Source organism: Betta splendens, chromosome 17 (genome assembly GCF_900634795.4).
Source record: "Betta splendens chromosome 17, fBetSpl5.4, whole genome shotgun sequence".
Taxonomy (NCBI): Eukaryota; Metazoa; Chordata; class Actinopteri; order Anabantiformes; family Osphronemidae; genus Betta; species Betta splendens.
Window position 1 is genome coordinate 14,985,290 of NC_040897.2, and position 12,651 is coordinate 14,997,940.

Genomic DNA, 12,651 nt, shown 5'->3' on the forward strand with positions numbered 1-12,651 from the left:
TGTCACTAAGAAGCTGTTCCATTCCACAGAGCCATATTCATGCAGCCGCCTTCTGGAGTATTTAGAAAGCACATTTGCAGTGTATTAGAGTCTAGTCTGGTTTTCTGTATTTGCAGTATCATTAAAATAATAAAGAGTTTCATTATTTGGCTTGGTACTGTCTACTTGTGTTTCCTTTAGCATGAGCTTTTAGAGCTACCACACACAAAGGCTACATGAACCTAAACCCAAGTGACGAGGTATCGATTTTGGTTATTCTGCCCTTACGTTACGTTGTCCTACGATGCATTAAATATACAGTAAACACCTTGACACGTATGCGTGTTATTTTCTTACCAGAATAGACAATATACAGCATCACCTAGTTCATCTACTATTAAAGGAATTGTTTTCACATGCCTGGGTGCCTCTAAATATGTCTGCTGCAGCATGTTAAGTCAGGCAGTACACTTCCTGTTTTGGCTGAAACTGCTGCACATTTAAAACAGATCAGACAGTTGTGAAGTTTGGCCTAGTGGTTACTGTACCTTCCCTCTCCTCCCGTTGCCTCCATCCTGGTCTTCCCACTGCCAGTCCACACCTCGCACCACCCTGCCACCAGCGAAGATCCCTCGGGCTGTGATTTTCTTTGATTTGCGCCGTGACTCCAGAAGTACTCTGCTCAGACGAAGAGGCTTAGATCAATATCTAAGCAATGTGTTGGACAAGGTGCTGAACAGGAGGCGTTTACATGGACTCAGTTTACTGATTCACTTTTTATTCTTCCTTCAGCAGCCAGTATGTATTGTTGAATGGGCACTAGCAGTTTCATCATAATCATTATTAAATGTACCACTTTTAAAACAATGCCTTTTTTACCTTCCATGTGCTACAGTGTGTCCTTTACTACCCTTCCTGTTCCGTTGATGGTGTAAAACACATGGGACTACAGATGAAAAACCATACTATGCACTGGGCCTCAGCAGCATTTCATCTGCTGTAGCAACCACGCTGTCCATTATCGAAACATTTGTCAGAGATGAGAAGATCCTCAGAATCACAAACAGAGCACAGAGATAAATTGTGAGCTAAAGGTCAAATTTAGTTTGGAGGTACATTAAATATCTTCTAGTGACAGGTATCATGTTGTTCACACCTTGCTGATAAAATGTCTCCCCTTTTGATCCAACATTATTATAATACTGTCAGGTAACAGCAAATAAAGCATTCAGCTGAGCTCTACCCATGAAACAATACTGTGAGCCTTGATGCTAGACACACCAGCTGGACAGTGCAAACAGCGTGTGGCCTCTAACCACTCCCTCCTCAGCATTTAGTGAAAGAATCTAATGTGGTGTAACAAAACACTGTGTGAGCTAGGAAGACCTCCACCTATTGTTCATTATGCTGCGTCTGTCTTGGGGGAAATGAAGTCGCATTCAGTTGAAAAGGCTGCCAGCTGTTCGGGCCATGTGTTCATTTAGTGAACTACAATGTTTGGTTGCAACAGGCCTGAAATGGATGAAGTATCCCCATAGTACTGACACTTTACACATTAAAATCTACACTGTGGAACTTATAAAGTGTGTATCCTTCTAAGATCTTTCAAATAATGCAGTCCATAAACCAGATCTGCGATTGCATTCCTCAGTGTGTAAATTAAAGGTGTAGCCTGTAATTTACTTGTCTAATCTTGTCTGCACATTTGACGGAAACAGGGTTTCCACCCTCCACAAACAACACCTAAACTCTTTTCATTAGAAATTCCATACGCACAAATAAAAAGAAAACACATGTGGCTCTAACTGTGAAATGTGCATTTAGTATTATTCTCTCATCATTATTAGAAAACACTATTTTGTGACAGTTCTAACAATCATTTGCGCTATTTTAACCTGAAAGGAAATTGTTTGACATAGTACAGACGCATATGGCAAACGTGTGATTTACAACTACATACATACAACATACAACTAGAATATTTTATGCAGGGTCAAATGGCTAAAGTATCAAATTTACAAAACAGACTTTAAATAATTTCCCATGAGACATTTCAAGAGTATGCAATGCCCAGATAAAATGAATTCAGATGATTTATATGGGTTAAAAACACAGCATTATCATACGTTTTACAAAAGGCATGACGGTACGTTAAAACGAGGGTGAACTGTTGCCTGGCAACTGAGAGCTGGAGGCAAAGAGATTTCGTCTGCCTGAGAGCCAAGGTGCACAAAACAACTGTAAAGTGTCTCTCTCCTTTTCTCTCTTCTCTCTCACACACACACACACACACACACACACAGTATCATAACACGTAAAGGAACAACCAATTAGAACAAAGTGCGGGGTACCTGGCTACCTGGTGTTTATGTTATAATTGGTGAGTACACATGCACAACAACATCAAATTTAGCTTTGAACTAACCTCTCACTGCCTGGGGTGGTTATCCTGTAGAACCTATGCCTCAAATGATGCTTGTCTCCATGGTAACAAGTAGTGCAGAGATCGTAATTGGTGCACTCAGCACATTTCCAGCGTATACCAATGATGGGTTGTTGACGACAGGTGTCGCACATGGTTCCATCATGCTTGATTCCTGGGGGAGGGGGGGTACACACACAGTTAACAATTTGAGATTGTTATGTGTGGGAATGTGTAAATAGCAAAGCAGAAATACTACCGGAATATCTAAGAAATATCTAAAAAATTAGAATTTTAAACGATGCAAAAGTAAACATCATCTGAAACCTGCTGTTTTTGTATTAGACTACAGGTGCACCTGACAAAGAGATCTGCCAGTGTATTTTCCTACTGATCATGTGCACATAGGTGTGTCTGGCACATTCATCTATCTCAGACAGAACCTTATGCTCATCTTGTTTTGGATGCATGTCAGGGAGAGGAAGCAGACAATAACTGCATTCAGAACACTCATTAGCTGCATATACATTTACAAAGTGGGTTTTCAATGTATAGATCACGTCTTACTACGTTATTATTTATTGACAGCAACAAGTGACTAATACTTGTTGTCTACATGTATAATCGGTCCCATCCTTATTGTCGTGAATGGCCATAAACTTAAAAGAACCAACACACTGCGCGTTCTGCTTGACTCTGTTGCACGTGCAAGTGAGCGTAAACGTAGAATAAAAGCAGCGGAGGAAAAGTTACCTGTTGGAGCGCTGTCTAATATCCGGACGTCGTACGCTCCGGAGCAGCGGTAGTTAGCTGCTGTCCCATTATCCCAGACAACCACCACCTCCTCTGGACTTTCAAAACTCCTCACGGTGCCAACATGACCCTCTCCACCATCCTGCTTCCCCCACTTCCAGTCCGGTCCACGGACCACTCTGGCACCGACTCCTTCCATCATAGCGCGGTTATTCCTGCCGGTGGTCATTTACGAAGGTGTCGAACAAAGCCACAGGAATCCTTATACGCGCTGGCGGCTGGTCTCTGGATGCAAGTGCGAGCAAGTCCAAACAAGAGAGCCACAAAGCTAGCCTAGCTGCTAGCTAAGTACGCTAGTTACCCAAGGAGGTGCTGGACCCCTTCTAAAACTATCCCAACTGCTTAGCTAACGTCAAGCGTGACCCCGTGGCTCTCGGGTCTGTGCTTTTGATTAAAAAAAACAACTACCCTAAAATGCTACCAAGCAGCCGCATTGTTAGTTGAGCCAGAACTCAGTACAGAGCGAGCCTGCTGCCCCTCTCCTCCACTCCACACAGGAGAAGAATGCCACCTCTTCAACTTAGCAAGCTAGCTAGAGTCGCTAGCTTTCGCAGTGCTAGCAACATAAGACCTTTTCGGACTCGCGAGCGTCTCCCGTTGAGAGAAATGCCTTTAATGTTGTTGCGTGTGGTGACGAGGATCCACGCGATGCGCCCCCTTTGTCTGCCAGAGACGGTTCCCGGGAGTCAACTCAGATTAGACGCGTCGCCATTATTGTCAATCACCGTTCAGATCCCAGACGAGCAACAACTAGCTACGGAGGTAAACGACAAAGCACGAAGACGCGAGGTTTGGAAAACAAGCCCGGCCCAGAGCGCGCATGCGCACCGAGGACGCTAGAGATCCTCTACAGAAAGATCATTCCCACAAACGTAGTGTTGGTACTTTTTGCTGTTAAATGATTTAGATACAGCAATATATGTGAAATTTTCTTGAAATTGTCTTTTCATAAAAGGAGAGACACTAATAAAAAGCATTACATTTTAAAAATGGTGCTTTCAAGGTGTGAATAAATGTATATCTTTGCAGACAATGTTTTCTTGAGTGCATGGAAGGTCGCGTTCACCTCCACACATATGTTCTTAGCTAATTAAATTCTCATGTAGCCAATTTACACATGGTAAACACACAGTCCTGGGGCCCTGTGGACTCTAGGACCTCAGGGAGCCGCTCGCATGCCTCGCTGCTTTGCCACTGCAATGCAAATCCATGTTCCTTTTTTAAGATGTTCTTACAGTAAGTGTAATAAGCTCCTTACTTGTGCTTTGGGTGAATGCACTATCGAATGGACCTACTTGAACTGAGCCTCCGTATGAAATGACGCAATACCCAAGTCAATAAAATGCAAACAATGCAGAAAACAAAAAACAAGTAATATAGATACTCATAATTAGGAAGACGCAAACGAACTGGTCTGGATGTGCGCCGTTCTCCTTTGGGTGCGGTGCTTTTACGTGTTTGCCAAGTCCCCTGAAGCGAACGCTAGACTTCAGGTTGGGCCCAGGCTCCAGCTCCCACGGTGGCCGGCAGGGGGCAGCCTTCCGACTCCGCGCGTCTCCAGCGATGACTGGTCAAAGAGCGCCACCGCTCGCCGACATGGATGCATAAATACATGAGGTCCCCTTGACTGTCTCCTTCACCGCGGGCTCGCAGGCTGACACAGCTGAATTTCCACCGAGCTGACCGCTGTCCTTGCAGTACGGGGGGAAACACAAAAAAACAGGGACCTTGCAATGATCTCGCTGGATTTCAATTTCAACATTTTGACAAGGGACCTGTCACATTATCTAGAGAATCAAGTGAAAGTTGGGCTGTTCGGTTCGGGAGTGGGGCTGTCTCTGGTGCTGGGCTTCAGTGCAGCGTATACCTGCTACTATTTGATTTCGGTAGCGAAGGTAAGTAACGGTACCTTGTGTTGTGTGTTCGCCTTTGTGTCGTTAAAACCGCTCTGCGCGTCCTTTTTCGGGAGGAGCGCTGATGTCGACCGGTGCGTTTTGCTGATGGAGATTTCGATTAGGCTGCATCTGCCTGTGCACATGTGGAGCGGATCCCAGGCAGCAGGGCATCCATTACCTGCATTTACATACCGAGATCAAATATCCGCTGCAGCCGCGTGCAGCTGTTATGCAACTGTGTAAAATCAATCCGCAGCAGACAGTTAGATTTCAGCGTCGGATAAGCTGGACCAGTGCGCTGCAGCTGCAAACGCCGGTAGAAGCTTTTATGTAATTCACTCTGGTTGCCACCATTTATTAGAGAGCTGGGAGAGACTTACAGTGGTGAAGTTATGTAACCATAATTCACCTGTTGAGTATGTATAAGTTGTAGTTGAGTATATATATGTTTAAATATATGCAATTATTACCTACAGATTGAGGCGTAATGTTAACAAATATTAGCCTTAAACTCCAGTTAATGACAGTAAATGTGGACAGCTGTTAATTTGAAGGATAATAGAATTTAACTAATGCATAACTATTCAGGGCTAATGTCATGTCCTCAGTGTGTCCAAAGGCAATAAAAGCTGGCTTTATTCCAGTATCTGCTCTCTTTGTATTTCAAATAATGGTCACTTAGGCGACTTTGTGGCTCAGTCCTTCATGTGTGTCTTGCAGAAGCCACAGCTCATCTCAGGAGGCAAGAAGTTCTGCCAGTTTCTTAGGGAGCAATGTCCGGTGGTGTCAGAGACCTACTACCCCACCTTCTGGTGCTGGGAGAGCCGCATCCAGACTCTGCTCAGGCCCTTCGTCACAGCCAAACCTGGGGTGGTTTACAGAAAGTAAGTTTGTCCTTTGCTTCTTTTAAGTGGACCATTGTCACCTGGTTAAAATGTGAAATGTAATCGCATTAAACAGAGATGTGTGAGTTACGCTTGACAACAGCATCGGCTGCTTCTATGAGCAAACCGCTTCGGTTCTGGTTTGGTGGAGCAATCACAAGCAGGGGAAACGGTCAGACTCCCTCAGAACCGTCTGTGCAGAGCTGAAGTCCCTTGCGTGGCCACCGAGGAACTCGCATTGTTTGCGTGTCGATTTTTTCCATTTCAGTTTCACAACTGGAAACAAATCCGGGTCTTGTTCTTAGCAGAGACTCAGAGGCTGAGGAAAAAGAAGCCCTTTGTGCCACCATGCAGGCCTCGCCTGCCGCTCGATAATGTTCATTCTGCTGGAGATTAATTGCCCTCTGTGTGTGAAGTATTGATGCTGCACGTCAGACCACAACATGAAAACAAGCGTTTCTTTACTTAAAATCACAATATAGATGAGCACATTTGCTAGAACGAATTTGCTAAATAGGTTGGCGGCTTCTTTTATATTTTCATTATAGTTGGGACCTAATAATAGTTATGATATAGTTTTATTTTTTTACTGTTTAAGTTATTAGAGCCACTGTTTTTCTGCCTCAAGGACCTTCATGTTGCCTATGACTTTGACTGTTGATGGTCCCCTTAGTCAAGGACATACGTGTTCCCATGATGCATAGCGGCCATGGCCATTTTAGAATAACCATCCAGTGTGGTAAGACTGATGGTCATTTAATATTACCCTCCCTCTGGGGAAAACAGCAGGACGTCCCCTCCATAATGAAGTGTTGACCCAAGGACGTACAGATCGTCCCGTTTAAAGTGGACTGGGTGAAATGTCGTAGGACCGGGAGCGGGTCGCCTCCCACAGTCTGCACCGGTCCCGTTGGCTGCGAAGTCTATCCTCAGGTGCATATTTCATGGCGGCTCTGTAATTTCACGCTGATGTCTTTACCACCGGCCGCTGTGCAATGCAGGTTTTAAAATGCGGCAGCACCAGGAATCAATGACCTCATCGGCCACGGTTGGGTTTAAAGCCCAGAAAGTGACTGACTACAGGAACCTCTCGGTCCTCTTTGCTGGGGATTACAAAGCAGTTGTGGTTCTACGACGTATCGGTTTTCACTCTGACAGTGTGTGTGTGTGTGTGTGTGTGTGTGTGTGTGTGTGTGTGTGTGTGTGTGTGTGTGTGTGTGTGGCTTGGATCCAATGAAGCACTTGGAACTGACTAACGCCTCTAATCCAATCAGCACACATAAATTCTTATTGCATATAAGTGTAGTACCTGGATGTCGGCATGTGACTGATGGAGCCGTATGAGTGCACAGAGGTCCAGCTAACGGCTAATGCTCAAATTGACACACGTTGCTGAGCTGTGCCCCTTCATTTCTGCAGTGAGCTTATTAAGGCAGCAGATGGAGGACAGATCTCATTGGATTGGTTTGACAACGATGACAGCCTCTCTTATCCCAACCCGGACACCAGGCCCACCATCCTCCTGCTGCCTGGTCTGACCGGCACCAGCCGGGAGTCCTACATCCTGCACATGGTCCAGCAGAGCCGGGATCTGGGCTATAGGTGGGTGGTCTTGGCTGGATACGCTGGCTTCACTCCAGCTCCGAGCGCATTCAGAGCACTGAGTTACAATCTGCCTCCTGCTCCAATTTGTCGTTCACCTAATACACATTCTTTCATGCAGAATCAACACCTCCACAGGCATATTGTTAAACTTTAACACTTTAAAACATGTTGTTCGTACAATGAGGACATGAGTCACGGAGAGACTCTCTCTCTCCCTCTCCCTCTCTCTCTCTCTTTCTCCCTCGCCTGCCTGCGCTCGCTCTTTCACCCAGATTTGGGCTGGCTCGGGGAGAGGGCCGACAGACTCAGCATCTTCCACCCCTCACCCCGTCTGTGTAGCTTAATGAACGGCAGCTTATCCCGATACAGGCTTTGCAGCTTAGCCCACAGCCGCTTCCACGCTGCCGCGTCTGTGCTGCGGCGCTGCCTCCTCCTCTCACCTAGCACGCAGCCTCCAGCAGATAATAGATGACCTGTGTGGTCTCTCCCCACCTGCATGACGCGTTCACGCTCTGTTCACACGCACCAGAAAGCACCGTGTTCACGGGAGGAGGCTCTAACTGTGCGTTTGCCTGTGATTGCTGTATTTCAGGTGTGTGGTGTTCAACAACCGAGGGGTTTCTGGTGAAACGCTGCTGGTAAGAACCAAACCTATGGGAGACGCCATGTTGCTTATGGTGGTGGATCAAAGCGCACGGTTCCCGGTGGACTGGGACCACGTGTCACAGCAGGGGGCCGAGCAGACGCCGCACAGACAATGTTGTTACACAGCGGGGATTAAGTAGCAGGCAGATACTGTATTTTAATGCCCATCCACAGAAATATGACCTTGCAGAGCGCGTGCCGCTCTGACACCTGGCTTAATCTGTCCTCTTACACTCAGATATATTTAGCCAACAAAATGTGCACGAGCTCCGCTGCACTTAGTGAAGCGCGGCCTCTGCGTTTCATAATTCCCTCCTCTGTCTTGGTCCCCCTGGTCTCATCAAACCGGTGGAGAACGGAGATCTCCTCCAAAGCAAATGGAGTTTCATTACAGGCAGTGACGCCCACAGTCACAGTCATGTTCCTCGTGTGGACGCGCATCTGAATCAATGCCGAACTGTCGCCTGCTGCTGTCGCTGCAAGTGGAAAACAGCTGTATGTGACAGTGGAGCCCGGCGCTGGTCTCCCTGAGCTGGGCTCTCTTGAGGTTTGACAGTTTGTGCCACTGGTTCCTTTGTGTCCAGTGAGTGTGAACGCTCTTCTAAGCGGAGCTGATGTGGAAGATGCCTCAAACACTGTCCTCGTCGCCTGCATTTGTGCAGGGATTTAGCATTTTGCTTAACCGCTGCTACAGTATATTGATTTGTTTTGAATTTATTTACCATAAATAGCCTCATTCTGTCAATGAGCTGTGATTCTGTTCAGGCCTTTTAGAGGAACCGCAACAATAAAAGGACTTTACTTTGCCTGAGTTTCTGCTTGAATCTCAATGAAGGACCTTGAAGCACTTAGGAGTCGACAGCGACCCGAAGCATTGGACTTGTTAAATAGGCTGGAGCTGGAGTTTTACACTGTTAAGGAGGCTGCTCTGTGAATAGCTTCGAGTGGAAAGCAGGTTTAACGCTTTGCCTGAAAACAGAAAGGAGCGTGACAGCAGAGGTTGTAAACGATGTCCAGTGGATGTCTGGAAACCGAAAGTGGACCATTCGATGCCTTTTGTCTAACATTTGTATTTTAGAATTTGGGTTTTAGTTACTAAAAAAAACAAATAATAGAATGTAGAGGATGTTCATTTATTTTGTAGATGCACTCGTAGCAGCAGAGGATCCTGATCCAACCCCCCTCTGGGTTATTTCCACATGACGACGCAGCCCAGATGGCAATTAAATGCACCATCTCTGGACACGGCCTTAGTCATTAGGCCACTGGGGCTGCTGTTCCAGCCAGGGACCACACAAGGCACTGTTTCCTGGTAGTAACACTGAGCGTGTCATCCCCGGTTCATCAGGTTCATCAGGAGCTAGAACCAGTGAGCTGCATCTCCCCTCAGTGTTGACTGAACTGATACTGCAGCTCATCCTATTAGCTCTAGTTTTGTTTGCTTTGGAGACGCTTCTTGCTCTCGTATCGACTCTATAGATCCACTCCTTGTGTTGCTTCCTATTGTAACGAACAGAGGTCTGTTATATAATGGTCTCAGTCCTTTGTTTCCACGCGTGCATGTCTGCTGCTGCGTCACTCCTGCAGAGCGGTGTCACGTTAACATCAGACAAACCTGTCCGTCTGTCCGTCCGTCCCACACAGACCCCGAGGACCTACTGTGCAGCCAACACAGAGGACCTGGAGGCCGTCATCGAGCACATCCAGAGGAACAACGGGGCTGCTCCAGTTATGGCTGCTGGCGTGTCCATGGGCGGGTAAAGACTGCCGCATCCGCTAAAAGACGGCGCTGAGACGTCACTTAAAGCCCGACGCTCGTACCCACAATCACCTGACAACATGACACTCACACACGTTCAGCCGGTTTCTGCCTTTGACCTTTAAACGCTCAGTTTTACCTGAAGTTTCACTGTGTACTCAACGTGTATTAATATTTCTCAGCGTCTGGCACCCAGCTGTGCACTAAATAAAGATCTAAGCCAACTGACACGTCACAGATTTTAGCTCTGTATGTTTTTGAATCCTCAGAAACGTCCCAGCTTTCAGCTTTTACCTTTTCCCCGCGTGTCCCCTCATTCAGCATGATGCTGGTGAACTACCTGGGAAGCAAGGGCCGGCAGACGTGTCTGAAGGGGGTGGTGGTCTTCTCAGCGGGCTGGGATGTGTTCGAGTGCACGGCGTCTCTAGAAAAGCCCCTGGACCGTTTTCTCTTCAACTCCTACCTCACCAGCTGCCTACAAGCCTCTGTGCACAGGTCAGTTCACCACACCCACCACACCCGTGATGTCACGCAGGCTCTGCAGAGGAGCTCACCTCCTGCCTTTCCTCCAGACACAGGCCCGTGCTTGAAAAGTGTTACGACATCGACCACGTCATGAAGGTAAGACGCGTTTCTGGTGGCGCTCGGCCGTGGACGCTGAGGTACTGACATGAGATCATGCGGTTCTGTACAGGCCAGAACCATTCGGGAGTTTGACGAGCGGTTCACCTCCATAATGTTCGGGTATCCAACCAATGACGACTACTACCGTGATGCCAGTCCCGTGCACAAGCTGAAGTCTGTGCAGGTGCCAATGCTGTGTCTGAACGCTGCTGACGACGTCTTCTCCCCGTCTCACGGTGAGTCTGTCTGTGTCTGAGCGCCTGTTTATTACAGAGCCAACGCAGGGAAGCCGGACCTGACTCCTCTGATGTCTTTGCAGCCATTCCGGTGGAGGTGGTGAAGCAGAATCCTAACTTGGCCATGATCATCACCTGCCACGGCGGCCATATTGGCTTCCTCGAGGGCCTTTGGCCTCGACGGAGCACTTACATGGACAGAGTGTTCAAGCAGTTTGCTAAGGCGGTGATTGAACAAGGCAGTTGCCTCAAAGACCTCTCCTGATAAAGACCTGAAGTGTTCCTCTGCTTTTACCTCCTCGCTCGGATTCCTTGGTTTTGATTGTGTTCTTTCCTTTCTATATTTCCCTGTTGCAGTAAAACCTTCAATCCTTCCGTTTCTTTCATGAGCCTCCTTTTTCTTTTCTTTCCTCCTTCTAACTGCATTACGTCTGCTCTCTCCTCTCTACTTAATTCTGCTCTGTCTTCCATTGTCTTTGTTCCACACTTTCCCTCCCTGTTCTTCTATTTCAACAAGCAAAAAACATTGTCTCTCATTGAAGGGCACGTCTTACTGAATGCAGTGTTTGTGACGCGTTCAGCATTTTTTAATTTATTCCATGAAGTTGACGCAGTCCTGCTCTCAATGGGACGCTTACGAACAACAAAATACAAGCAAACGCTGAATCTGCATTGCTATGTTGCATTAGTCATTTAAAAGAACCTGTAGTTACAGCGTGCAATCGTGTTCTTTTAAAGTTCAAATGAAAATCCATTTGTCTTTGTTCATAAAACGTCTTCTGGCGCTTTTATCAATAGGATTTTAGCCCTCAGGGATTTACTTTATTTAATCATATTCTGCTGCCCTTTAGTTTGGACGTTCCCCATTTTTAACCCACTAACACATTATTTAACGTTTTAAAGAAATAGTTCGAAACTAAGAAGAATGATAAGTTTCCCAAATGATCAAACTCTCCCTTTCTTTCACCTTCTGCACTTTTACACATTTTATCTTTTTGCACATGGTTTGCATCATGAAGAATAGTTCATTAATGATGAGGAATGTGAAATTGCACTATTTTAGTTGATACTTCATGCCTCTAATGCCGTACTGCAATGCACTTCATTTCATTCATTGTGTGAAAGTGTGAGCCGGGTTAAACAGGGCAGTGGTTCCTGCTCTGAATCAGCCGGAGGGTGCTAGAGAAAGTGAATGGAATAACGCACTTACAGTAGAAAACCAAGACAGTGTGCATACTGGCTAAAGTGGTGATGTGGCTTTGTGTTGCTGATGGAGCCTGGTGTGGGTCTGTGCTTCGTCTCGCCAGCGATGATCAAGCGGCTGGCTACCGTGGGTGAGTTGGCTTCGATGAAAAGGCCCAACCTCGCCGGGGGTCCGGCAGCACCAGGGGCTCCGACGGACTGTGGAATGTGGTGTCGGCTCAGCCAAGTGTCCACTGAGTAGCATGTGTCTCATCAGCGTCGTCATGTCCGGAACCTTAACATACTTTGAGATCTGTAGCACAAGAGGACATGTTTGTTTTCTCATTGGATGCTGCATTTAATTTTGTACATTACACCCAAAACGAGAAAAGATGAACATTCATGTGCAGCAATAAGAAAGTGTCTCTATAGTGTAAGCGCTAGTATATGCACATTATCAACGTGAGTGTAATATGCTGTATTTAATAAATGATCCAACAAAGTCCGTCGGGTTTCTGTTGTTCCTTCCTTAGTTACACAGTCGTCCCCTGAAAGCAGCACATCTCACCCCTGTGCCACCACGCATGCATGGGTTTATGCTGATATG

At 46.5% G+C, this 12,651-nt stretch overlaps 2 protein-coding genes across 7 annotated transcripts in view; one reads left to right on the forward strand and one right to left on the reverse strand.

Annotated features, from left to right (window-relative positions):
- mib1 (MIB E3 ubiquitin protein ligase 1) overlaps positions 1–4,052 on the reverse strand; it is a 40,522-nt gene extending 36,470 nt beyond the window's left edge. For 4 of the 6 annotated variants that reach the window (XM_029132975.3, XM_029132974.3, XM_029132973.3 and 1 more), the window contains exons 1-3: positions 3,155–4,048; positions 2,405–2,576; positions 528–657 (exon numbers count right to left, since the gene is read on the reverse strand). In XM_029132975.3, the coding sequence (XP_028988808.1) occupies positions 528–657; positions 2,405–2,576; positions 3,155–3,383 (531 nt within the window). In that variant the 5' untranslated portion in view covers positions 3,384–4,048. Of the gene's footprint in view, positions 1–527; positions 658–2,404; positions 2,577–3,154 lie in introns of all 6 variants that reach the window. The other 2 variants (XM_029132972.3, XM_029132970.3) reach the window with 2 other exon arrangements.
- A 748-nt stretch (positions 4,053–4,800) lies between these two features.
- On the forward strand, positions 4,801–12,549 carry abhd3 (abhydrolase domain containing 3, phospholipase). Its single transcript, XM_029132977.3, has 9 exons — positions 4,801–5,109; positions 5,830–5,993; positions 7,413–7,595; positions 8,191–8,236; positions 9,888–10,000; positions 10,324–10,497; positions 10,575–10,623; positions 10,697–10,862; positions 10,946–12,549. Exons 1-9 carry the CDS (start codon positions 4,948–4,950, stop codon positions 11,125–11,127), a joined length of 1,239 nt encoding a protein of 412 aa, XP_028988810.1. The 5' UTR covers positions 4,801–4,947; the 3' UTR covers positions 11,128–12,549.
- The last annotated feature ends 102 nt before the right edge of the window (positions 12,550–12,651 follow it).